General features: G+C 44.3%; 2 protein-coding genes across 14 annotated transcripts in view; one reads left to right on the top strand and one right to left on the bottom strand.

Annotated features, from left to right (window-relative positions):
• Positions 1-27609, bottom strand: part of TMEM164 (transmembrane protein 164) — a 222642-nt gene that overhangs the window by 83245 nt on the left and 111788 nt on the right. The gene's annotated exons all lie outside the window — the stretch shown is intronic.
• Positions 24967-26235, top strand: LOC110143807 (inhibitor of growth protein 1). Its single transcript, XM_020903547.2, has one exon. It carries the CDS (start codon positions 25184-25186, stop codon positions 26018-26020), a length of 837 nt encoding a protein of 278 aa, XP_020759206.2. The 5' UTR covers positions 24967-25183; the 3' UTR covers positions 26021-26235.

Genomic DNA, 27609 nt, shown 5'->3' with positions numbered 1-27609 from the left:
CAGTCTTAGCCTGTAGACTCTGCTACCCATGCCCTGCTCCTTCCCTCCCACAAAAATGCTAACACCTGGGGCATGTGCAGTGCGAGGGAGATGCGCAGGGGCAAGGGGGGCGCGCAGTGGAGATGCGCAGTGGAAAGGAGACCCTGGTAACAAGTGGAGAGGTAACAGAAGCACATTAGGAACAGCAGGATCAGCAATTATCCTTCACCTGGGGACTAGGCCCAGTCCCTCCCTGTTCACAGGATCCCCACCCTCATGGCCTGCTCTGCCCCATGTGGCAACAGGCCCCACATCACACAGTGGCCAAGCTTGGCCTCCAAAACAGACCTCCCAGCTCCCACTGGAGCTTTGGAGACATGTCAGTCACAGATCTCAGCTGGGCTGGCCAGGAGACTCCCCCATCAACAGTGTCTTTCCTGCCTGCTTCTCCTCCTATTCCAAGAGTTCTCTACCTCAGAAGGCCACAGAGAGTGTTCAACTAGGTGTGGGCACCACTGACAGCCAAGGCCAGGGAGAGGAACAGAAGGGGATGAAAGAGAAGGAGAGCAACACAAGAAAACCATAAAGTGGCAGGAAGAAGAGAGCTGAAGGCAAGCAGGAAGCTAGCTACCAGTAGTCCTTTAATAACAGAGAATATTTAGAAAGTACTTGTGTGCCATACCCTGTGTTAAATGCTTAACGTGTGTTATCTCACTTAATTATTGTAAGGTTCCTGTGAAGCAGGGACTATGGTCATCCCCATTAGACAGATATGGAAATTAAGGCACAGAGAAGTTAAATAACATCCAAAGAAGAAGAGGCAGGGCAGTGATGGGGATAAAGGACATACAGCAATTGAGCAGAAAAAAGGCAGCTTGCTTTACAGAGCACTGAACCTGAGCCCAGGAACTCTGTCATGGAGTCTCCCCTTTCTGTTTTCCCCATTTGATAAACACTGTCTCTAAAACGTCATACTTCCCCCAGAAGTTCTACTTGGCTAATTCATCTCTGCCCTCCAGAATGGACATCTGGAGCTCCACTCTAATGTACATATCTAGGCTCCTTTTCAGCTGGGGGATTCCCAGGGCTTTAGACAAAATGTCCTACATCATTGCAGTTGAAAGCCAAAGGCAATAAAAACATTTTCAGCTACATAGGTTGTAACGTCCTTCTCATGTCCAAGTCAACACTTTTTTCCCCTTTTTTTAAGAATTAAAAGAGTAGACAGGTAAAGTTCTCCAGGCTTCTGGAGTCAAATTGCCTGAAACATGAAGTGCGTGGGCTCCATACATGGAGAGATCTGGGGACTCCTTCCTCCCGACCTGCTACCCTGACAGCCACATACCCACACTCTGCTGTGGAGATGACCTGCCCCCGTGTGCCCTACAGCCTGTCCCAGTGTGCCCTATGTCCCTGGTTACTTTTGCCACCATAAGAAGCCCAACACTCCCAGGTCACCAGCCAATGCATGAACTCTAATCCCCACATGGCTTTCTACAAATTCTCAAATCCAAGACCACCTTCCACCATTCCCCAGTGCTTGAAATCCCTCCCCTCTATCCTCTGGAACCCGCTATCATTTGCAAAGCCCCTCTATCTTCAAACTCTTCTCTGAGCAGTCAGTTCCTTCACCTTCTTACTTTGATGAAAACCTGGCCCCCTCTCTGAGAACATGGCTATCTCTACAGCCCCCTCAAGTGGTGGGTGCTTTCTCTCCCATGTCGCCTTGTAACCCTGAGCCAAGAGGACTCCTGTCTGCCCCCAGAACATTCTCTCTACCTTCTTCCTATCCAGGATATGAACCTTATGTCATCAGACTCTCCCACCCTCTACTGTTCTTGTTGTACTCATCCTACGGACCCTTCTTCTTACTGCTTTCCAACCTGCCTTTGTCAAAATTTCTGTGTTTTCAATATTTAGCAAACACCAGTCTCTAATGCTTTGACCTCCATTCCCCTCGAGTTTTCACCTCAGCCATTTATTCCCATGGTCACACCCACCACTACCAACACCTGCAGCCCTTCTGTAAACTCCATCATGCACTCCACTCTCCAACCAACACCACCAGTCTACCCAACTCACTCCACGCCCCTTCACATCCTCCAGCCTCACTGGGACCTACATCTACTGACCCTACCACTGTTTTATTGGCCCTCACAAGCTTATGTCCTCACCTCTTTACTTGCCCATCACTCCCTCCCATATGTTCTAAACCCCTTTCCCTACTTGCCTTGAAAAAACATATTCCTGGTTAAACTGAACTCTCTGCCTTCACGTTCCTCTGCTACGCAAGCAAGCATGGCTGGAAAAAAATGTAAAGCTATGCTGTTAACTCTTAAAATTCACAACTGCAAATTTTAAGTGGGCCCTTCATGCAACCTTATAATCCAACTACATTCCCAAGTCCATGCACTCTCATCTCTCCTGGATGATTCCTACCCTTATTTTCACAACTTCTGCGTTCCTCAAACCTTTCCCCATCCTCCCTCTCAGCTAGCAGCATGGCTCTCTATTTCACTGGGGAAAAGGGAGCAGCTGGAAGAGAACGTCAACAAGCTCCCAGCTTCACATCACCCTCCTCCCTATACCATCCCATTACCACCTCCTCTGCCGCTGCTTTGCAGGAACCAGCCATGCTACTGGCTAAGGCTAGTCCCGGGTTCCCGCACTAGATCCTTTCCCCTCTCACCTACTCAAGGACACACCAGCAATTGTCCCCGTTTTCACTAGATCATTCCCATCAGAAAACAAACAAGCTATAAAATCTTCCAACTAAAGACAAAAACTTGATCCCATTGCCTCCTCCAGCTGTCACCCCCATATCTCTGCTTCCCTCGATAGCAAAACTCCTCAAATGGCTTGTGTCTCCTCACTGCCATCATTTCCCCTCCTCTGAATTATCCTTCCATCCACTCCAATCACAGTTTCACACCCACCACTCCCCCGAAATTGCTTTGATTGAGGTTACCAATGACCTCTATGTTCCTAATTCCTCTACATATTGAAGGCGCCCAGAACCACATCCTTGGCTCTTTTTTTCTCCCTACTCTCACTCACTGGATAACATTATCCAGGTTCCTGGCTCTAAACACTTATCTATTTACTGATGACTCCCAAATGAGTATTTCCAGCCTAGAGTCGGGCTATTAAGACTGAAATTCTAGGACTTCCCTGGTGGCCAGAGGCTGACTCCACGTTCCCAATGCAGGGGGCCTGGGTTCAATCCCTGCTCAGGGAACTAGATCCCACATGCCACAATGAAAGATCCTACATGCCACAACTAAGATCTGACAGAGCCAAAATAAAAATATGTTTTTAAAAAAGACTGAAATTCTAGCTCCATCACTTAGTTGCTATGCACCTTTGGGCCAATCACAATCTTGTAAGGCAGGAATGACAATAGTACCTACCTCATCAAGTTGTGATAAAATTTGGTGAAATAACACATGGAAAGCTCCTGGTCCAGTGCTAGAATATGATATATATAGACTCAATAAATGCTAGCTGTTGTTACCATCCTCCTCTTCAACATCAATGCAGCCAGTGAGTGGTGAAGCCAGGATCTCAACTCCGGCTCACAAAACTAATGCCAGGTCTCTCTGGGTCAAAAGTTGGAGCTCATTTCATCCCATTATTCCACCCTGGCAAGAGCCTCCAGCAAGAGATGGTGACCAACCTGGGCCAGCTCACAGCCCTAAGTCACAAATCACTATTTCATCAGATGACTGCTAGGATAACTTTAGCTTGCCAGCTCAATCCATTTTTTGGCCCATCTTTAAGAGACTTTCTCCTGGAGATGTCTTGATTTCTCAAAGAAATTTCAACACTGCTCTCCTCTTCTCACCCATGACAGTCCCATTCTTAACACTCAGCCAACCAATTGAAAAAAAAGCCAACCATTTACTGAGACACTCCCAGGTGGCAGGTAATGTGCCCAGTTCTGGGTATGTAGCCATGATGAAGACACAGTCCCTGTCCGACAAGAGCTCACAGTGTAGTTGAGAAAGTTCACAGACAAACGGATAAGGTCAGCACAGCAGAAGAGCATGGAGGGAACTGTAGATCAAGCATTGGATTTGGTCTGATTTTTTTCTTGAAAAGTAAGGGACGGTCCTGTACGATGTGCAAGGGATACTGGTAGAGGCAGGGAGACCAGTCAGCAGCTGGCGATAGCAATGTCGAAATGAAGCCTGAGGGACTTGCCTGGTGGTCCAGTGGTTAAGAATCTGCCTTGCAATGCAGGGGACATGGGTTCTATCCGTGATGGGGGAACTAAGATCCCACCTACCTCGGAGCGACTAAGCCCATGTGCCACAACTGCTGAAACCCACATGCCACAACTAGAGAGTTTGGATGCTGCAATGAAGATCCCATATGGCGTAAATAGGACCCAATGCAGACAACTAAATAAATATTAAAAAAAAATCAAACTTGGAGGCAGAGACAGCAAGAGAACATTGGATGGGAAGGTTTGAGAGAAGGTAAGGAAGTTGAATCACCAGAACTAAGTAACTGATATGGATGGGGGTACACCAGAGTAAGAGGAGAGGTGAAAGAGAACTCCCAGGCTGATGGCCTAGGTGGCTGGTGGGATGTCAGGGCTTCTCTCTAAGTTGGGGACTACAATCAAGGAAGCAGGTTGGAGGAGAGGCAGAAGAAAACAAAGTGAGACCAGGCTGAATTTGTGAACCCAGTAGGAAAACCTGGCGGAAATGCTCATCAATCAGTGTGAATGTGGGGTCTGGATCTCAAGGAGGCTGGAGAAGATGAGAATAATTGAAAGGCAAATGACATACACGTATATAAAATGCAAACACAAAAAAGGATGAAATTCTAAAAGGCAATAGAAATGCTGATATTCTCTTTACACACCCCAATACAATACCTTATGCAGCCCACTCTACAGACCCCTGGTCCATGGTATTCTTTCAAGAGTGAATGGGTGGCAAGAAATGGAAGTCGTAACTCCAGGAGAGTATCAATAGAATTGGGAGAGACCTGAACATAGTTATAGATGAAGGGAAGGAGTCAGTGGGGAGATGGAAGATGAGGAAGCAAGAAGGGCAGGAGGCACTGGATGGGTGACAGGTACTGGAAGTGGGAAGGAGGGCTGGGACCCAGAACACATGGAGATGAGGAGGGAAGGACAAGTTGAAGTGAGAACAGCTGTAAGAGGGAAGGACAGGCTGGGAGTGGAGGCGGCTCATGACCAAGGGGGTCCCATTACCCAGCTGGGGACTTGTGTTACCAAAGGATCCATGGCTGCGGATAAAGTGCAGACTGAGGATGGGTGATTACAAAGAGAGGACCCTGCTCTCAACTCAGCCCCAGACTGCAGCCTCGCCAAAGAAATCAGGGGATCAAATCGGATCACTGTATGGTCTGAGTGCCTGTGTCTCCCTCAAATTCATGTCTGATGGGATGGTATGAGGAGGTGGAGCCTTTAGGAGGAGATTACGTCATGATGAAATCAGAGGCCGAGAGCTCCCTTACCCCTCCCACCCTGTGACCCAGAAGAGGGTCCCCATTTGACCCTGCTGGTACCTGGATCTCAGATTTCCAGCCTCCAGAACTGTGAGAAATTTCTGAGGTTTAGAAGCCACACAGTTCATGGCATTTTCTTATAGGAGCCTGAACAGACTAAAACAATAGTCTCTCTTCAAGGGAAAAGGCTGCAGCCTTTGGCAATGTTCCAGCCAACCGAGCTGGGCTTTGGAACACTTTATCTTCATTAACTGAGCACAGACTTCGACTGTGGCTACTGGTGTTGCAAATTCCTTGGGACTAAATACCATTTGTTAGAGGAGCCACAAAAGGAATGCCCACAACCTAAAATCAACTACAATGCATTCACAGAACAGAATACCATGCTGCCATGAAAAACAACAAGGTGCCCTGACAAACACTCAGACAAATCCAAATCTGGAACATTCTGCAAAATGACTGGCGCAGACTCATCAAAATGTCAATGTTATGAAGGAGAGGGGGGGGGGGGGGCTGTCCCTAGATTTTCAAAAAGTAAAATTAACAAAACCTGATGAGATATACAATCAAAACCAAACATGAAGGTCGACTTGATCCTGATTTTAAAAAGAAAAATAGAAAAAGACATCCTTGGAATGAGTTGGGGAAATTTGAATATAAACAAGATTATTAGATAAAGCAGTATTACAGAACTGCTGATAATTTTGTTGAGTGTGATTATGGTATTGGGGATATACAAGAGAATGTCTTTTTCCTCAAGAGCTGCAGGTTGAAGAATTTAGAACTGAAGTGTCAAAATGTCCACAATCTGTGGGGAAATGATTCAGCAAACATAAACAGAAAAACAGAGACATTGAATAAGGAAAACTGGCAACTGTCAAATCTAGCTTGAGGGTATATAGTCATTGTTCATTATACTTTTCTGTTTCAACTCTTCAGGATGTTTGAAAATTTTTATAATAAAAAGTTGGTAAAATTTTTAAAAGTAAGTAAACTTAAAGAAGGTAAATCTATATGAACTCATATGGCAAAGTAACAAATACTTGCATATAGGAACAAAGCTGTATACATAAAGATGTTCACTGCAACATTACTTGTAATAACAAGAAGTATCTAATAACAGAAAAGCTAACTGAATGTCCACTGGTAGAAGAGTCATCAAAAAAAAAATACTCTGGAAGACTAACTCTGCAACCACTTACAAAAAAGGAGGTACAACCATTTACAGGCAAAACTGAGCAAATCTACTGAACAAAGCACAATCCTTTTTGTAGAAGCTTTAAAAGGGGCTGATCAGTTTTTATACTTTTATGGGTTTTTTTTGACGTGGACCATTTTAAAACTCTTTATTAAATCTGTTACAATACTGTTTCTGTTTTTTATGTTTCGGTTTTTTTGGCTGTAAGGCAAGTGGGATCTTGGCTCCCTGACTGGGGATCAAACCTGAGCCCTGTGCACTGGATAGGCGAAGTCTTAATCCCTGCACTGACCACCAGGGAAGTTCCAGTCTTCATACTTTCAGATGTCTGTCAATGAATGCAAAAAGGACTGAGATGATATTTACCAAACTGAGCAGGGGAACAGGACTGGGGAGGACAGGTTGGCATAGGGAAGGGGAGACTTAAGACTTGGATTCTAGATATTTGTATATCTAGATTTTTATGTATTCATTTATTAATCATGTAGCTAAAAGTTTAAAAGTAAAAAAAAAAAAAAAAGAAAAAGTCAAAAGAGTAATGTACCTCTTAGCAGCAATTACCTCTGGGGAGTAGGTGGGGAGAACTTCTGTGTTATAGTCTTATCTCTCTAATGCAGGTTGCATTAAGCTATTATGGATGATTAGTGTTTAAGAACCCCCTCTCTTAGAGCATCTGAATATGTTCTAGACCCCTTCACAAGTTCCTTGTTCTCACTTTATCTTCCCTTGTGACCCAACTCCCACCCCCAGTACAGACAAGCTACCCATGGCCCTACCAGGCACATGGAATTCCATCTTACACTCAAGGTCTGATGTGGACCATAAAAAAGGCTAAGCATTGAAGAATTGATGCTTTCGAACTGTGATGCTGGAAAAGACTCTTGAGAGAGTCCCTTGGACTGCAAGGAGATCAAACCAATCAATCCTAAAGGAAATCAACCCTGAATATTCATTGGAAGGACTGATGCTGAAGCTGAAGCTCCAATACTTTGGCCACCTGATGCGAAGAGCCAACTCATTAGAAAAGACCCTGATGCTGGGAAAGATTGAAGGCAGGAGGAGAAGGGGATGACAGAGGATGAGATGGTTGGATGGCATCACCAACTCAATGGACATGAGTTTGAGCAAGCTCTGGAAGATGGTGAAGGACAGGGAAGCCTGGCATGCTGCAGTCCATGGGGTTGCAAAGAGCCGGACATGACTGAGTGACTGAACAACAACAACAAAGTTCTTGGGTTGGTTTCACAGTTGTTTATAAAATTACCCATGAATAAATAAACGTACTTATGAATAAAATTAAAGCATGCCATGTATGGAGCAATGTTGAAATTTGTTATGACTCGAGAATTATAAATATGATTTATTTACAAAGCTCTGTCTAAAAAGAAAAAGGATAGGGGTTTCATTAAATGACTTGTCCAAGGTCTCAAGGCTGAACCAGAATGTGAACCCAGGCAACTTGGCTCCAGAATGCATGATCTTAACCACTGTTGTCTGTTGTCTATACTAGGCTGTTCCCCTGAGAGAAAAAAAAAAATAGGGTCTACTATGAAGCCAGAAGACCTGATTCAACACCTAGCTACCACAATACAGGCACTAGCCATCCAAGACCCCAGGGGGCTCCGAAGTCCCCAAATCCAGATTTACTACTTCTTTAGACTGAGCCAGAGCTCGCATTTCATGTGGAAGAAGGAGTGTAGCATTGAGTACACAAGAAGGTACTTCAGGACTTAGAAGTCCAGCCCTGAATGTGTCATTTCACTTTCTACTCAAGGATGGAAAGTAAATATTTGCACAGCTCTCTCCAAAGAACTCTGCAGAAAGGCTAATGACAGAGATTGTTCAAAAGGTCTATAAAGGAACCAGGGCAGCTGCAAGTCAAAAGACAGTCAGCTTGTATACAGAGGCCAAGCCACAACTGCAGAATGAATGTGCCAGGGCTGGCCTTCCTGCTCAGGGTATGTGACAAGGGGTCCCAAGAGGGCTTTAGCACCACTGACAGGAACAAGGCCTCATTCTCCTCCACCTTGGGTTACAGATTCCATACAGAAAATGTAAGCCATGTAGAGTGGGAGGGACGAGAGTAAAGGTACTAAACTTCCAGTCCCTCATCAGCCCCAGCACTCTGTGATGCCATCTGGCTCAATTTAGTGCCTTCGAAGGACTCAAACATCAGAAGGCTTGAAATAAGGCCAACCCCAGACTAGCACTAGAGCAAAGGAAGGGACAAACACATCTGAGATTTGGCTCTTAGCCCAGTAAAACAGCTGGACACTCAGTACCCAGTACTCACTGCCCTCAACCAAACAACCATAGTGTCTGGTTAACCTTCTACTCCTTGGGGGCCCTTGCTTGAAGGCAACCAGTGGGCCAGGCAGCCATTTGTAACGCAGGCTTCCCGACCTTGTTGCTTCCAACATGTTCCCCTGACAAGGCCCATCACCTCTACTACAAGCTGGAGTCAGGGTCAGGAATCTCTAAAGCAAGGGAAGGCAAATGTCACATGTCCCCTTGAGGCGTGGCCCTTGAGAAGAGGCCGAGAGATGGCACTAGACCACCTCCTGACATGAGTAGACTCTGCTCACTTCTCTTTCTACTTCTCTCCTGTTTAATTCTCCTGTTCTCAATCTCTTTCTTCCCAGGCTCTGAGACTGCTTCCAGGTTTTCTACGAGCACTGGAGAGTAATAAACTAGTAGCTCCTGGCTAATCTGACACACAAAGGATGTGCAGAATCTTTATTTTCATCACACATTTTTAGAGAAAGAATCTTTTTGACCCACTGGGATAGAGCCCAACATTTCACATTTCAGTGAGGATCTCGAAGGTAATCTGGATACAGGAGTGCTTAACTTACTCTTAAAAGAAATACTACAGTAGGTTATCCTCCAAAAGTCTAAATGACAGGTGTCAATTTACAATATTTTCTCCCGGAAATGACAGGCAGTTCCCAGGAAAATGTACTGATAAGGATAATGATGTGACTAGTGTTCAAAACAACAATAAAGATAAAAATAATCATCATTAATAATGGCTGGTACACAGGACTTCTCTGCTAGACACTGTCCTAAGTACTTGTATTAACTAACACAACAACTCTATAAGATAAGAGCTATAATCCCCCTTTTTTGCATGAAGGAATTAAGATACAGAGAGATTAAGTAATTGGCCCAAGGTTACTTAAAGAGCCTGGATTTAAGCCAGACAATCTGACTCCAGAGTCCATGTTCTTACCTACTGACCTATATTACACTGATATGTGCTGAGGCCCTTTACAGTACAGAGGAAGTCCTTCATTTACAAATGAATCAAATCCATGCTGATCACTTTGATCACTTGCTACTGAAACAGTATCCTCTCACTTCCAACCCCACCATCTGAGCCCAGACCTGGAATTTTCTAATTACATTGCCATGGGAACTAATCAACACTGGAATCTATCTCCATGATCCCCTGGACATCAATGAATTCATTCATTCATTCAATCAACAAGTACATATTAAGTATCTACTGTGTATCAACTCTTATATCAGGATACAAATGGTTCCTGCCTTCATGCACTTATGCCTTCCTCATTCCAAATGCTGATTTCTAGGGTTTAGAAAAGCTCAAAAGATGGTTTAAATCAGTGCCCCAAGGCCTCATAGCCACTGATATTAATATTTTGTTAGCTATATGATGGGTTAAATAGCTATCAGATACTTCATACAACTTAGGACAATAGTAAACAGACATATAGTAGGTATTTATCAACTTACATAGAGATATTTCAGGGGAACACTGAAAACAGAAAGATGGCCAAATCAATGAAGAGAATGAGAGCATCCTCCTGACTGTCCCAACAGGAAGGACACAGACATAAGAGAGTCAGAAAACAAGACCCAAACTTTCACTTCTGGTAATAACAAATGCTAGTTAGTACTTAAAAGGATCCATGACCCCAAAACGCCACACTTCAGTGTAAAAGTATACTAGAAATACAAATCACTCCACCTCTAATGGTAAGGAAAATTCAGTCTCAAATCTTAATGATGAGCTGGAGTAATAGGGGAAGAAACTAATTAGCTCCACTAAAATCTTGGAACCACAAGGCAGCCTTCACATGTGTTTACAACCTAAATTTATACAACTTGGGTAATCTAAAAGTGCTAGGTTGAGAGTTTTATTTAGCATGATTCCAGACCGGTAGCCCTCAAGTACGTGATAAGAACAAAGACAAATCTTCTCTAGAGAAATCCAGGACTCAAAAAAAAAAAATCCCCACAAAAATTTTTTAAAAAAATAAGTAACATACAATAAAGAGCAATAATAAACAACAGTAATATTTAAAACAAAACCTAAAGAAGGCAAGAACCAGTAAAAACAGAGCTTTAAAGACCTCAGAATAGTTACAGACTATGTTAAGTATATTTGGAAGAAGGAAAATTAATTGAAATTAAAAACTCTTGATAGCTTTAATTTATATGTTTAGTTGCTGATTAGATAGCTAAAGAGATAAGTGAAATACAAAGCTGAAGAAGTTGTCCAAAATGCAACTAAGACAAAGAAGTAGAAAATAGGAACAAAAAAGATTAAGAGATGTGGAGGACAGAGTAAGAGGAGCTAACATAATTCTATATGTAGTCCTAGAAGAAGAAAAGAGGAGATAGATGCAATAGTTGAAGGCAAAATAACTAACGATGTTCAGAAACCTGATGAACATGTATTCACAGATTGAAAAAGTTCAAAGACCCTCAAACAGAATAAGCCAAAAAAATCAAAATTGAAACAAATCCTACTAAAACTGCAGAACACCAAAGACTGAAAATCTTAAAACCAATCAGAAAGAAGAGATTTACTTTCCAAGAAGTGAAAGTTAGGACTGACCAATAACTTTTCAAGGCAATGCTGGAAGACAGAATATAGTAAAATTACATCTTCATTGTGCTGGGAGAAATATAATTATGAACCAAGATTTTTATAGCCCATGAAAATATGTTTCAAGAATGAACAAGGAAAACATTTTTAGGCAAAAAAAAAAAAAACCCCGAAGAGTTTGTCTTGATAGATCATCTCTAAAGATAATTCTTAAAGATAAAATTCCAGCAAAGGCAAAGCAGTCAAATGGAAGTCAAATGCAATAAAAAATAGCGAGTAAACAAAGTGGTAATTATGTAGGTAAATCTGAATGAACTTGTTTACATTACATAATGTCTTATTTTAAAAGAAAAGTTAAAATAATACAGAATTAAAATACATGACAATATAAGCACATAAGCTGAGGGTAATGAATAGAGTTTAAATATTAAAAGGTCCACAGGCAAAGAATAAAGTAGTAACCCTATTTCACAGCATATAATACTCCAAAGGATATACTCAAGAGTAAAACAACAACAACAAAAAACCTATCAAAAAAAATGTCTACACAAAGTTATATATGAATTTTCATAGCAGCATTATTCAAAGCAGCTATAAAGTGGAAACAATCCAAATGTCTATCAACAGGTAAATGGATTTTAAAAAGTACTGTATATCCATACAATTGAATTTTATTAGTCAATATAAAGAAATGGCATATTAATAGATGCTACAACATGGATGAATCTCAAAACATTATGCTAAGTAAAAGAAGTCAGAAACAGAAGGACAAATAAATATTTTCTGATTCCATTAATGTGAAATGTCCAGAACAGAGAAATCTATAGAGATAGATATTAGATCAGCTGTTACTTAGGACTGGGAGTGGAAGGAGTAGTGGATGTAAGCAAACAGAAAGATGATAGCTAAATAGTACAGTTTCCTTTAGGGGTTGATAAAAATGTACTAAAAGTTAATTGTGATGGCTGCACAATTCTGTGAATATATTTAAAAAACTTTAAATTCCACACTTTAAATATAAACTCAATAAAACTAGGACCAAAAAAATGTTATAAGATCCTTGTATTGTTTGAGAGGAAAGGTCTGACTGATTCTAGCTCTGGATATTTTTGTTAACATTAGTAGGATAAACATTAAAAAGAAAAACCCAATAACTGAAACAATATATGCAACTTCTAAATCAGTAAAGGGAAAAAGAGAATGATAAGAAAATATCCAATAAATGCCCTTAAAAGGTTAGACGAAAGGGAAAAAAAAAAGACAAAATGCTCCAACCTAGATTAATAAGCTGTATCAAATGGTGGCAGACCAAGTGACATCCAGTAGTATATGCTGGAGTTTGGGATAAGTGGGGGCTCACATTCTACCCAACCTCCTTCATGAAAAGGGTCTCTGGAGAAACACACTCCTTACTGAAGACTTGGACCCGCCAAGTAAATACCACCTTGGGATAAGACATCTCCTTTTGGTCACCAGGGATCAAAGGTATTCCTCCAATTAGTTAAGGCCTAGAGGTCCTGGGTTTTAAAGGAAAAAAAGTAATTCTGTGCTGAGAGGTCATCTGAGTTTTGACACACAGCTAGTTTGAATTATTAAGAGTGCAACAGGTGAGGTGGATAACTTGTGCATGTAGGGCTCAGTGTAAGAATGCCTGGCTGCTTCAATAAGAACCATGAGTGCACTTTGCATTTGCTGTCATAGACAGGGCTCCTGCATCTCTCTCTAGGGCAGCTTGGTGTCACAGGATATGTGTTTGTGCTGTGGTTATCCCATGTATTGGAGCTGATTGATGGGAATGCTGTCCAGCCCCTGACCAGAGGAGGTGGGTTGGGAGGGGGGCACTCCTCCAATTCTGGCTGCTGCACTGGCACAGCAGGGCAGGGAAAATAAAACTGAAATACATCTGGAATGACTCTTCTTGCCTCAGAGCTTACTCAGTTAAAGAATTTTTTCTGGTCCCACCTTTGGAACTAACAGTTTAGTCTTTAGCCACATGATAACACCCTGCCAGAAGAAAGTTCCAGATGATATTTTCTCATGGACAGCTCTAGCCCTGCATGTGCCAAGAGCAAACCCCTGGCCCCTGCTCCACAGGGCAAGTCGCCATCCCTTTGCTCAAGACTGTAAACAGAACAAGGGGCATCCCTTTGGCCCATATGGCAGCTGACCTCTGGCCTACTTTGAGTAGGAAATAGCAGTTATGTACAGTGAATGTGGTATGAGGCCCAAGAGCGAGTGGTCCAATTCTTTTGACACTGTCTAAAGCAATGGCACCCCACTCCAGTACTCTTGCCTGGAAAATCCCATGGACGGAGGAGCCTGGTAGGCTGCAGTCAATGGGGTCAATGCATTGGAGAAAGAAATGGCAACCCACTCCAGTGTTCTTGCCTGGAGAATCCCAGGGATGGGGGAGCCTGGTGGGCTGCCGTCTATGGGGTTGCACAGAGTCAGATACAACTGAAGTGACTTAGCAGCAGATCACCTACAAATTGGACTTCTTTCTCATCAGTCATTATCTTGAACACCCAGTCCATAAAGAACCATGTCGTGTGTCCTCACACTCCTCCAGCACACATGTGCATGTGTGCGTGTGCGTGCACACACACACACACACACATACACACACACCCCTAAAGCCCTGTTCATCAATTCTTGTTTCCATTGGTTGTGCTTCAGTGCATGCTAAGTTGCTTCAGTCGTGTCTGACTCTTTGCGACCCTATGGACTGTAGCCCGCCAGGCTCCTCTGTCCATGGGATTCTCCAGGCAAGAATACTGGAGTGGGTGCCATTTCCTTCTCCAGGGGATCTTCCTGACCCAGGGATTGAACCTGCATCTCTTACGTCTCCTGCATTGGCAGGCAGGTTCTTTACCATTAGCACCACCTGGGAAGCCCTGTGTTTCAGTGTGCCTCCATAAAATGTAAGTGGAGAGCAGCAGTTAATGTCTACTTGGAAACAAATTCTGGAAATCCGAAAGCCACAGATAAACCTCCTTCCTGGCTAAAGACATCCTGATAACATCTGGAGCCAACAGTATGCACCTGTTACAGGTCAGTGGCTGCTGCAAATCCAAAAGTGGAGGGTTCCCTCTGCTTTGAGACTCACTGCCCTGAGAGGAGGAGGGCAAGTATGCCCTGGATCAGCAGGGGGAGGGACGCAGCATTCTCCCCACCCTCCTGTCAGTCTGATCTCTGCCCCCATGGGATGGCCCCCAGAGGGCACCTGTGAGTCAGATCAGAAGCAGGGAGGAACCAGGCAGCTTCTAGAAGATTCATGTCTTCTCTTCCTCTCCATTCACCCTCCAAATAGTCATTTCTAAGTGGCTGTCATCTTAGAAAAACATGCTTCCTGGTCTATATAGACATGTTCCGCTTCTTTAGCGCCCCCGTCTACATCTCCCCACCCCCACCCCCACCTATTTTGGGCCGCATAATTTACAACTCCCAGAAATGCCTGAGAAGCAGCGTACGCACTTCTGGTGCCAAGCCTGACCAGTTTTACAGATTTTCATTTAGCAGGTGTCTGTTCCTAAATCAGTAGCAGCTGCTAATTGCTTTTCCTCCCTCCAACCTTCAGACAGAATGAAACATCTGGTGTTCTCTCACTTTGGGTTAAAATCAGCTACCTTACCATCCCTCCTCTGGGCTCCATTTTTGTTAAAAAGCTGTCAGCTGATGCCTGGAGCCAGCCGGCAACAGAGAGCCAGGTGGCCCCTGAAGAAGGGAAATGATTCTAATGGCAACTCGGCAGGCTAAGGCCACCTCCTGGCCCCAGACCTTAGGGACAGACGAGAGATTGCTTGGGCACCAGTCCCCACCAGGTGGAGCTTGAAGTCCATGACCACCCAAGTTACATGGAGCTTCATTTCTTGAGCGAGTATTCTGAGGACCTTGCCCCCTCTTGCTGGCAGTGCCCGCCCTGCCCTGAATCTGTTCCAGAGGTGGGACCCTACGCGCCAGGTTGCTTCGCTCTCTCTTCCAGGGAAGGAGGGTGGCTATTCAATGCACACATGCTTCTACCTCCATGAATTGGAATCTCAAGGGTAATAAAATATATACAGTGGTGGAAATTATAAGGACCTTATCATTTATAGCTTCAATTTATACCAGTGTTCTTTTGTAGCTTTTTCAGTCACCTTTTGGTTCTGGCGTTTCCTTCCCACCCCCACCCCCACCTCAAAAAAATCTGTTGGCAGGGCCCTATATCTGCTTCTTGATTCTAAGTCAAAACCATTCTTAAAGGTACCTTTATAGCAACTCAGATATTTTACATTATTAATAAATAATAATCACAGCTAATCTTTATTGAGCACTTACTACTGTGCATCAGGCATTGGGATAAGCACTTTACATGCATTACCTTATTGAAGATTTAGAAATTATTATGACCGCCCTCATTTACAGTATGCCAACAGTCTCAGAGAAGGCCTACTGATGTTGTGGAACCAAGACTGGAACTGTGATTTAGCCAGATAAGAAGCCTGTGCTCTGTTGACTGGGTATTTGATGATATTAAGGAATTAGTGATAATGATAACAGATACGATAATGCCATTATGATTATATATATGAGTCCTTATATATTAAAGATGTATAATGAAATATCTACAGTTAAAATTCCATGAAATTTCCTTTAAAATCATCCAGGTAAGAGAAATGAGTAGGAGAGAGAGAGAGACTGTGTGTGTGTGTGTGTTTGTGGAAGGTGGGGAAGCAGTTTGAGATAGAGTAAGGTATACTGATGAAAACAACACTGGCCATGAGTTGATCCTTGTTGAAACTGGGTGGGTAATGGATTTTTATTTTACTTTTATATATATTTCCATTTTCTTTAATATAAAATTATACACATACTGTATACTATATTTTAGAACCTCCTGACTTGAGCAAGATCTTCCCTATCCCTAACTTCTCAGCTCCTATCACCAAACTTTCCTCATCTGGTACACATGCAGTAACCACCCTTCCCTTGGAGTTATTAAACCCTGTTTGTCTTCAAGTTTCCAGTCATTTTACTCAAGGTCCTTGGTGTGGGACATAAGGGGTGGCTAGGAGGGAAAGATGCTGAGGTAAGAAGAGGGCATCATAAGGACTCTATTTCTCCATTCTTTTTATGCAACAGAAAACTGCATTCATCTTTTCAGTGCTTCTGCTGCTGCTAAGTCACTTCAGTAGTGTCCAACTCTGTGTGACCCATAGATGGGAGCCCACCAGGCTCCCACATCCTAGGAATTCTCCAGGCAAGAACACTGGAGTGGGTTGCCATTTCCCTCTTCAATGCATGCATGCATGCTAAGTCGCTTCCGTTGTGTCCGACTTTGTGCAACCCCATGGATAGCAGCCCACCAAACTCCTCTGTCCACGGGATACTCCAGACAAGGATACTGGAGTGGGTTGCCATTTCGCTCTCCATCTTTTCAGTGACCACCTGACAAAGGAGTATTTGATTGAATCCTTAAATAACTATGTGGTAGGTAACATTATTATTCCTGTTTTACAGATGAGGAAACTGGATGAAGTAGCTCAACTAAACCCCGAAGTCCTTCCTAAGAACAGCCACTGCCCAAGGGCATCTGTGGTATAGTAAGAAATAGATTTGGTATTTGTCCCCATTCCAGGCACAAAACTCCTAAAACTCTTAGGCATTTCCTAGTCAAAGCTATGGTTTTTCCAGTAGTCATGTATGGATGTGAGAGCTGGACTATAAAGAAGGCTGAGCACTGAAGAACTGATGCTTTTGAACTGTGGTATTGGAGAAGACTCTTGAGAGTCCCTTGGACTGCAAGGAGATCCAACCAGTCCATCCTAAAGGAGATCAGTCCTGGGTGTTCACTGGAAGGACTGATGTTGAAGCTGAAACTCCAATACTTTGGCCACCTGATGCAAAGAGCTGACTCATTGGAAAAGACCCTGATGCTGGGAAAGATTGAGGGCAGGAGGAGAAGGGGACGACAGAGGATGAGATGGTTGGATGGCATCACCAACTCAATGGACATGGGTTTGGGTGGACTCCGGGAGTTGGTGATGGACAGGGCAGGCCTGGCGTGCTGCGGTTCATGGGGTCGCAAAGAGTCGGACATGACTGAGCAACTGAACTGAACTGATAGGAGTGTCTTTTGTCACTCATGAGAAGCTCCTTTTGAACACACCCAAGTTTATGCTGAGAGAACTTAGGGGAGGGCCCCTAGATAACCAAAGGATGGGGATGGTCCCCAGGAAGTTATAAAGAGTGGAAATTTGTAGCTGCACCCACTGCTCTCTGGGAAAGGGTGGCTAAGGATTAAGCTCTATAAAAACTTCAATAGGAAGACTTGATAAGCTTCCCCGTTGGTGAACACATCTGTACGCCAGGAGGGGTGGTACACCCTAGTTCCATGGAAGTAGAAGTGTCTGTGCTTGGGACCCTTCTGGACTCCATCCTCTATACCTCTTCATCTGGGGGTTCATCTGCTTTCTTTAAAATATACTTCCTAAAAAACTGATTGGTGGTGTTTCGTTGCTAAGTTGTGTCCAACTATTTGCAACCCCATGGACTGTAGCCCAGCAAGCTTCTCTGTCCATGGGATTCTCCAGGCAACAACACTGGAGTGGGTTGCCATGCCCTCGTCCAGGGATCTTCCCGACTCAGGGTCTGAACCCAGGTCTCCTTCAGTGCAGGCAGATTCTTTACTACTTAGCTACCAGGGAAGCCCCAAATAACTGGTAAACAAAAGCAAATGATTCTCTGAGTTCAGTGAGCAACACTTGCAAGTAGTGGAACCTGAGGAGGGAGTTCATGTAACCTCTAATTTATAGCATATCACTCAGAAGCATAGGTAACAACCTGTACTTGTAACAGGTACCTGAAATGGGGGCAGTCTTACAGGACTCAGTCCTTAACCATTGGGATCTGATGCTATCTGCCAAGAGTGTCACAAGGAATTAAACTGTAGGCCACCCAGCTGGTGCTATAAAACTGTTTGGTGTGGGGAACCCCCCACCACACACAGAACATCCCATTCAGTATTTATGCAACAGGGGAGGTGGAAAGAGCACTAGTCTGGGAGCTGCAGACCTGAGTGGTGATCCTAGAGCTGCTACTCACCGGCTGTGTGACCTTAGGCAGGTCATTCAACCCTTTCTGGTCTTTATTATTTATAAAATGACATAGGTGGATAACATGAAATTCTAAGGCCCACCAAACCTCTAAAGTTCTAGGATCTGGTTGCTTTTTAATTCAAGTTTTTGAACTTGACCTTTACTCCTCTCTGTTCCACTAATATTATCTTTTAGGACTTTTTCGAATATTGAAACTGGTACCCAATATAGCTTTCCTTCTGAGCTTTGGGACACAAGCAAATCTGACACTTCAGTCAGTCATCTGTGCCTTAATGCAAATTAGTGCAACAAACCACTAGCCAGCTAACTGTATTACCCATTACCGAGTCCATAGTTCTCTATCTGGTCATGTGCAGCTTAGTCAAATGACTCATTACTAAAATCCAGATACCCAGATACTCTCTGGGTTTCTGTAATTAAAATTTGATTAATCCTATCAAAATGACACGGGGAGAATTCCACAATGTATTGGGTGGGGGAGGTGTATTCTATGTCAGTTCCCTTGTCCTGCTCCTGGCCAGAAGATGGCCAGAGACCATTTTCTTCATATATTATTTCTTAATATGGCCAGACGCTCTTGGGATGGATATAATATGGATTGAGAACTTTTGAGAATTCGACTTTCCCTTCTTTTCAAAAATCAAAATAGCTCTTCAACCTAATTTGGGGTACCTCACCTGTTTATGCCCTGTGCTCAGTCGTGTCTGATTCTTTGTGAGTCCATGGACTATAGTTCACCAGGCTTCTCTGTCCATGGGATTTCTGAGGCAGAAATACTGGAGCCAGGTGGCATTTCCTACTCCAGATCTTCCCAACCCAGGGATCAAACCCAGGTCTCTTGTGTCTCCTGCATTAGCAGGTGGATTCTTTACCACTAGCACCACTTTATGCTAGTGGTAAAGAATTTCAAATCACCTGCAATGGATTTCAGGTTCTAACATTTTTTTACTTGAAGTCTAACTTACATATATGGGGACTTCCCTGGTAGCTCAGATAGTAAAGAATCCACCTGCAAATGCAGGAGACTTAGGTTTGATTCCTGGGTTGGGAAGATCCCCTGGAGGAAGGCAAGGCAACCCACTCCAGTATTCTTGCATAGGAAAGAATGAACAGAGGAGCCTGGAGGGTTATACTCCACAGGGTCACAAAGAATCGGACAGGACTGAGCAACTAACACTTTCACTTTCAGCTTACATAAAGTGCAAAATATCTTAACTTTTGTCAAGCCCTATAGTGTAGGCCTCATTTATAATAGTTGAATGACGGACTAGGAAGACTTTCATCTTTATCAGGTACTGTTCCAACCATACCTGTTCAAAGACAGGTGTCCTTAAAGGAGAGAACAGAAGCAGAACAAGAATTAATTCAGTATTGCGTTGTCTTTTCCCCTTTCTACACTAGATACTGGCTGTTTTGCTTTCTCTCAATCTTGCTTCCCAGGTCTTTCCAACTGTCATGTGCACACCAATCCCAAGAGATCTTGTTAAAATGTAGAGTTTCATTTGGTAAATCTGGGATAAGGCCCAAGGTTATGAATTTCTAATGAGTTCTCAAGGGAGGCCAATTCTGCTGACCTGTGGACCACATTTTGAGTTGCAAGGACTCAAGGCATAGTGAGGAAGGTGCAGAGGTGGAGTGGATAGAGAGTGGGCTTTGTAAACAGAAATCTGGGTTCTAACTTGCAACTTTTTCCACTCACTAGCTCATTGCCTTTGGGTAGACTGCTTAACAACTCTTTGCATCTCAGCTTACTCCTTATAAAAATGAGATGAGTTTCATCTCAGGGCAGCTATGAAGATTAACTGAGATGAGGGAGGTAATAAATCTAGCACTGTTCTGAGCATATACCTCTTGTGCTTCTGCTCAGTTATGTCCAACTCTTTGCGACCCCATGGACTGTAGCCCGCCAGGCTCCTCTGTCCATGGGGTTTCCCAGGCAAGAATACTGGAGTGGGTTGCTATTTCCTCCTCCAGGGGATCTTCCCAACCCAGGGATCAAACCTGCGTCTCTTATGTCTCCTGCATTGGCAGGCAGATTCTTTACCACTAGCACCATGAAATGATAGCTATTTTTGTGAAAGTCTAACTATGCCTGCCATTCTCTACCTTTGCTGTTATGAATCCTAAAAATTCAGATTTGCCATGCCACACCTGGTGTGTATAATATTGTAGCCTTCTGCAGTGCATTGCATGTTTGTGTCCCCGCCCCACCAAATTTACATGTTAAAGCCCTAAATCCTAATGTGATAGTATCTGGAGGTGGGGCCTTTGGGAGGTAGCTAGTTTTAGATGAGGTCATATGGGTGGAGTCCTCAAGATAGGATTAGTGTTGTTATGAGAAGAAACACCAGAGAGCCAGAGGGCCCTGTCTTGAACTTGTGAGGACTCAGCAAGGTGGCCATCCACAAGCTAAGAAGAGAGCCCTCACCAGAACCTGATCTAGACTAACACTGTGAGCTCAGATTTCAGGCCTTCAGATTGGTGAGAAATTTCTGTTGTTGAAGTCAGTCTATAATTTTGTTATGGCAGTCAAAGCTGACTAATAACACCTCCTCTAAGCATACCAGCTATCCAGTAAACATTTATTGAGCTCCTACTGTATGACAGCCCTGAAGCCTTTCAATTCCCTCTAGTTCCCTCATGGCAATGCAAATCACTGCACTTTAAAAGAAACTCTAGAGAACAAGATGGTGGAGGAGTAGGTGGACATGGAGTACATCTCTCTCCATGGATACATCAGGAATACACCTTCAGACACAGAAGTGCATGCAGAACACCAGCTGAGAGCGGACAGGAGTACCTGACCAGTGGAAAAGAATATATAGAACCACGCAAAACTCGGTAGGATGAAGGAACTAGGGGGAAAAACAGGAGTGTTAGTAGGACTGGACCTGCCCTTGGCAGGTGGGGGAACTGAAGCAGGGGTCTGATCCCCACATCAGGGCAATTGTCTGAGTCAGAGGAGAAACATTTAAGGCTGAGAGTGAAACAGCTGATCTGTGGCAGCCTAAATGGAATGAGAATCAGACAGTCCTTGCCCACAGCCTGTCTTCTGGAAGGGGCAGCAGCTAGGAGCAAGCCCAGGGCAAGGCCTGCTGTTGGAATGCAGAGAGACCGGTGGAGGGGATGTGAGGGAGGAGATAGTGATGAGAAATGGTGGTAGAGGAAAGTCAGGCAGCCACGGAAGCATGGTGATACCACTAAGTCATGCGTAGGGGGTGGAGCCATCACCATAGCCTCTCTCTCCCCACACGCCAGCATCAGCAGCTGAACAATAGAGAGGCTGGCCCATCAAATGCCTGACGCACTGAACTACAGAGTAGGACCCCACCCAGGGTGCCCCTTTAAGTGCCTCAGGTGCCAATCTACAAACTAGGAACACAGGGAGGACCCTCTATGTGTCTGACATGCCGAACAACAGAGAAGGACCACACGCAAGGGAGCCCTCTAAGTGCCTGAACAGGCGGAGCTACAGAGAAAGACTGGCCAAAGAAGCCCTCTGATCGCTGGCTAGAAGAGGCTAAAAAAGACTCTGATAGGGCCATAACTCCTGTGGTGGAGGCAGTCTGTGTCCCTGCACACTTGGCGCCACCAGGGTCCCTGCAAGCCAAGCAGCTGCACCACCTTCACGCTCAACTCTCACTGGGGCAGAGCTGCCACAGGCAAAAAAAAAAGTCTTGCATCTATGCACGCAGGGTCACTTCGGTAGTGTCCAACTCTTTGCAACCCTGTAGACTGTGGCCTGCCAGGCTTCTCTGTCAGGGAGGGGGGTTCTCCAGGCAAGAATACTGGAGCATATTGGCCAATACTGGTTGCCATACCCTTCTAGAGCACTATATTTCCTGCTGCCCTAGCCGCCAACCCCCCTGAGTACCTGGTGCTGCCAGAACCCCTGTGACCCAAGCAGCTGCACCACCTCCACACCTGGCCCTCACAGGGGGCAAACCCAAGCCCTCCAGGGCAGCCTCAGGAGCTAACCCCAGTGGATGACCCACATGTAGAGGTGGAAATAAAACCACAACTGAAACCCAGGGGCAGTGTGGCTAAGGAAGAAGACCCAAAACCTTCCCACCAGCTGTACAAGCTGCAGATTAAATCCACATGATCAACTAAGCAGACTCTGTGTCTATGGAATATATAAAAGGCCATTGAGAGCTCCCACAAAAGAAAATGCACTAGCTCTGATAGCTGTGGACATTGGAGGCAAGAACACACAGGAGTAGGACCAGATTAGAATCTGAGCTGCCCCCACAGCAGGTCCAGAGATCAGCACAGTGTTGGAGGGCATCCTAGGGAGGTGAGGTGGACTGTGACTCCCAGTGAGGGAAAGGACTCTGACAGCAGTGACTCAAGAAAAACATTTATTATTCTTATTTTTTGACTTGTTCTGTAGATTCTTTTGGATTTTTTTTTTTTTTTTTCTTTTCCCCCCCTCTGTTGTAGTTGTCAATTTTATTGGCACTAAGAAATCCAATTAAGCTTTTGAGCTTTTTTTTCCTCAGTCACATTTTTTATTGTTGTCATAAACCTCTGCCTCTACATTGGGCTTTTGCAGGTCTGTGGAGTTTTCCTCTTGTTCTTTCCTTTCTCTTTTATTTTTTATACATTTATTCCTTTGTTTGCTTTTCCTACTGTTCTTTTCCCCTTGCAGTTAATCTTTAATGTATATAAATCTTCTTTATCTACCTCTATTTAACTTTGCATATCTATTCTTTCTCTCCTTTCCTCTCAACATATTTGTTAGTTTTATTTTCATTGCTTTATTCCCCAATTGGCACCTTGCTTTAGTTTTGTTTTCCAGTTTGTGCTTTAATTAGTTTTGTTCTGGTAGATATAATTTTTTTTTTCTTTGTTTGCCAGGTTGATCTATTGTACTTTATTTTTCCTGCATTGATTTTGCTTATGGGTGTATATGTATATTCATTCACATTTTCTGTTTGTTGTTATAAACCTCTGCCTCTACATTGGGCTTTTGCAGTTCTATGGAGTTTTCCCTTTTTTTTTTTTCTTTCTTCTTCCTTTTTTTCTTTTCTCTTTTATAATTTTAATTTTTTTAAACCTATTATATTTTTCTACATTTATTCCTTTGTTTGCCTTTCCTACTGTTCTTTTCCCCTTGCAGTTAATCTTTAATGTATATAAATCTTCTTCATCTACCTCTATTTAACTTTGCATATCTATTCTTTCTTTCTTTCTTTCTTTCCTCTCAACATATTTGTTAGTTTTGTTTTCATTGCTTTATTCCCCACTTGGCACCTTGCTTTAGTTTTGTTTTCCAGTTTGTGTTTAAACTAGTTTTGTTCTTAACTGGTAAATATAATTTTTTATTTCCTTTGTTCACTGGATCAATCTACTGTACTTTATTTTTGTTGGACTGTTTTGACTTTGCTCATGGGTGTATATGTATATGTGTATATTCCATTATTTTAATTATTATTTGCCTGATTTTGTAACTGCCATTTGTCTGGGGTTCATCTTTGGTTTCTCATTTTTGGATATTTGTTTTAATCTCCCTTAATGCCATTTCAAACCACTTGTGGAATCGCCATTCCTGACCAAAGATCAAGTGCTAAGGTTTGGGAGTGGGAGCACTGACTCCAAGACCCTAGACTAGCAGAGAACTAACCCTAGGGAGTATCAAATAGTGAGAACTCACACAAAGAAAACCACTTGAATACAAGACCTGGCATCACCCAACCACCAGTAGCACCCTGTGCAGGACACCTCATCTAAACAACAAACAAAACAAAAATACAAACCCAATCATCAGCAGACAGGATTACCACCTCACTCAGCCTTGCCCATCAGAGGAAAAACAAACAAACAAAAACTCAGCACAAATCTCACCCTATACAAAGCTTACACAAACCACTGGACCAACCTTAGGAGGGCAGAAACCAAAAGGAAGAAAGAATTCAACCTTGAAGCCTGGGGAAAGGAGACCTCAAACACAATAAGTTAAAAAAAATAAATGAAAAGGCAGAGAAATACTACACAAATGAAGGAACAAACTAGAAACACAGAAGTCCAAATAAATGAAGAGGAAATAGGCAAACTACCTGAAAAACAATTCAGAATAATGATAGTAAAGATGATCAAAAACCTTGAAAACAAAATGGAGAAAATGCAAGAATCAATTAACAAAGACCTAGAAGAATTAAATAACAAACATACAGAGACAAACAACACAATTAGTGAAATTAGAAATACTCTAGGGGTTTTCCACGTTGGACAAGTGCGGCGCGGCGGGCGGCGCGCGCCCCTTCCCGCGCTCGCTCGGCCCCGGCCCCGGCCCCGGCTCGCGCCCGCACGCCCGCCTGTGCCCGCGCCCGCACGCCCGCCTGTGCCCGCCCCGCGCCCGAGGCCGCCGAGCACCGGCCCGGCCCGCCAGGCGCCGGTCCCCGGGCCCAGGCGGCGCGGCTCGCAGATGTAGCGGCGCGGGGCCGGCTGGAGTTGGGGGGGGGCGCGCCGGCGGGCGGGAGCCTTGCATTTTGCAGCTCCGGGCTCCGAGGGGGCGGGGGCCGGAGGAAGCGGAAAGCCGCGCGGAGTCGCCGGGGACCGCTGTGAACCATGTTGAGCCCTGCCAACGGGGAGCAGATCCACCTGGTGAACTACGTGGAGGACTACCTGGACTCCATCGAGTCTCTGCCTTTTGATCTGCAGAGAAACGTCTCTCTGATGCGGGAGATCGACGCGAAATACCAAGAGATCCTGAAGGAACTGGATGAGCACTACGAGAAGTTCAGGCGGGAGGCAGACGGCACCCAGAAGCGGAGAGCGCTGCACTGCATCCAGCGGGCACTGATCCGCAGCCAGGAGCTGGGCGACGAGAAGATCCAGCTCGTGAGTCAGATGGTGGAGCTGGTGGAGAACCGGGCCCGGCAGGTGGACAGCCACGTGGAGCTGCTCGAGGCCCACCAGGAGGCCGCTGACGCCACGGGCCACAGCAAAGCCGGCCAGGACAAGTCCAAAAACGAGGCGATCGCCCAGGCGGAGAAGCCCAACAACAAGAGGTCCCGGCGACAGCGCAACAACGAGAACCGGGAGAACGCCGCGAACAATCACGACCACGATGACGTCACTTCCGGGACGCCCAAGGAGAAGAAGGCCAAGGCCTCCAAGAAGAAGAAGCGCTCCAAGGCCAAAGCGGAGAGGGAGGCGTCCCCCGCGGACCTGCCCATAGACCCGAACGAGCCCACGTACTGTCTGTGCAACCAGGTCTCCTACGGGGAGATGATTGGCTGCGACAACGACGAGTGCCCCATCGAGTGGTTCCACTTCTCCTGCGTGGGGCTGAGCCACAAGCCCAAGGGCAAGTGGTACTGCCCCAAGTGCCGGGGCGAGAGCGAGAAGACCATGGACAAGGCCCTGGAGAAGTCCAAGCGGGAGCGGGCCTACAACAGGTAATGGCGGGCCTGCTGGACCCGGGCGGCCGCAAGCCGCGTATTTATTGCGTCGCCACCGGGCGGGTGGGCGCAGGGACGCACCTGTGGACGGAGGAGGACCGTCCTCGGTGGGGCGCCGGGCGTCTCTGCTCTCCCGGCGGTGCGCGTGTAACAGGAGCGTGGTCTGTGGACCAGCGTTGGAGAAACTGCAAATATAGGTTTGAATGAAACACCCAAGTCAGTCTCTGATTTTTTTTGTTGTTGGGGGTTGGGGCGTCTTGGCAGCAACCTCACGCATTAGATGTGGGAAGAAAAGAGTCCATCTCGCCACTGTTTTATTTGAATAAAAATGTTACTACTTCATGAACACATTTTTTTTTTAATTAGCCAAGTTGCTAAAACCATGGCCTGTGGCCAGTTTGTTTCTTGCTGTAATAGTGTGTATCCGTGTAACAACTCAATAGACAAGTTTAACGCTTGAAAATTGTTTTTTGAAAATGCTAAACGGTTAATTTTACCAGGCAAACATTTTATATTCTGGCCTATTCCCCAAATGGCCATTTTTAAATGACTGCGTACGTTTGTTCCTGAACCAAACCGGAGAGATCCAGCTTCAGAGCACGCTTTTGCTGTCACAGATACCAGGGTAGCTGTCTCTAACTTACAGAAGTTGTACTGATGAGGGTTTTCAAGTGAACCTGGCACTTACTGTATTGTAATCAGAAGTGCAACCAGATGCCACCACGTGCAGGAGAGCGGTGCAGACGTGACGTCAAATAAATGCAACTTGGCCAGTTTGTTCATCTACCAGTATATTTAATCTTGACATAAGTACGTGTTACATTTTTGTCTTAAAAACGTGTACACCAGCAGTATAGACAAAGCCTTAAAATTTTGTATTATTGTTCTCACTTAATCAAGTAGAAGTTACCCTAATTGCCAGGAAAAAAATAAGTGTTAAAATAGGAGTGTATGTTTAGACCAGGAGTTGGGAAATGATTGTCCACAGACCAAATGCCGCCCACCACCTGCTCTTGTTTAGTGTGTGAGCCAAGGATGATCTTCAGATTGTTAAATGGGTTAAAAAAAAAGTCAACATAAGGATACTATTTCATGACATATGACCTTCACGTTTTAGTGTCCGGAAATAAAGTTTATGGGCACAGCCAGGCTCATTTGCTTAAAAAAAAAAAAAAAAAGAAATACTCTAGAAGGAATCAATAGCAGAATATCTGAAGCAGAAGAACGAATCAGTGAGCTGGAAGATAAAATGGTGGAAATAACTTCTGAAGAGCAGAATAAAGTAAAAAGAATGAAAAGAGCTGAGGACAGTCTCAGAGACCTCTGGGACAATATCAAACACACCAACATTCGAATTATAGGGGTCCCAGAAGAAGAAGAGAAAAAGAAAAAGGTATGAGAAAATTTTTGAAGAGATTATAGTTGAAAATTTCCCCAACATGGAAAAGGAAATAGTCAATCAAGTCCAAGAGGCACAAAGAGTCCCATACAGGATAAACCCAAGGAGAAACACACCAAGACACATATACGTAATCAAACTAACAAAGACTAAACACAAAGAAAGAATATTAAAAGCAGCAAGGAGAAGCA

The sequence above is a fragment of the Odocoileus virginianus genome, unplaced genomic scaffold (genome assembly GCF_023699985.2).
Source record: "Odocoileus virginianus isolate 20LAN1187 ecotype Illinois unplaced genomic scaffold, Ovbor_1.2 Unplaced_Scaffold_1, whole genome shotgun sequence".
Taxonomy (NCBI): domain Eukaryota; kingdom Metazoa; phylum Chordata; class Mammalia; order Artiodactyla; family Cervidae; genus Odocoileus; species Odocoileus virginianus.
Note: the sequence above shows the minus strand (reverse complement) of the source record. Positions and strands in the feature narration are given on the sequence as shown.

Bases quoted from the DNA above. Each gene is read 5' to 3' on its own strand.
- LOC110143807 (XM_020903547.2), top strand. From the start codon at position 25,184: ATGTTGAGCCCTGCCAACGGGGAGCAGATCCACCTGGTGAACTACGTG.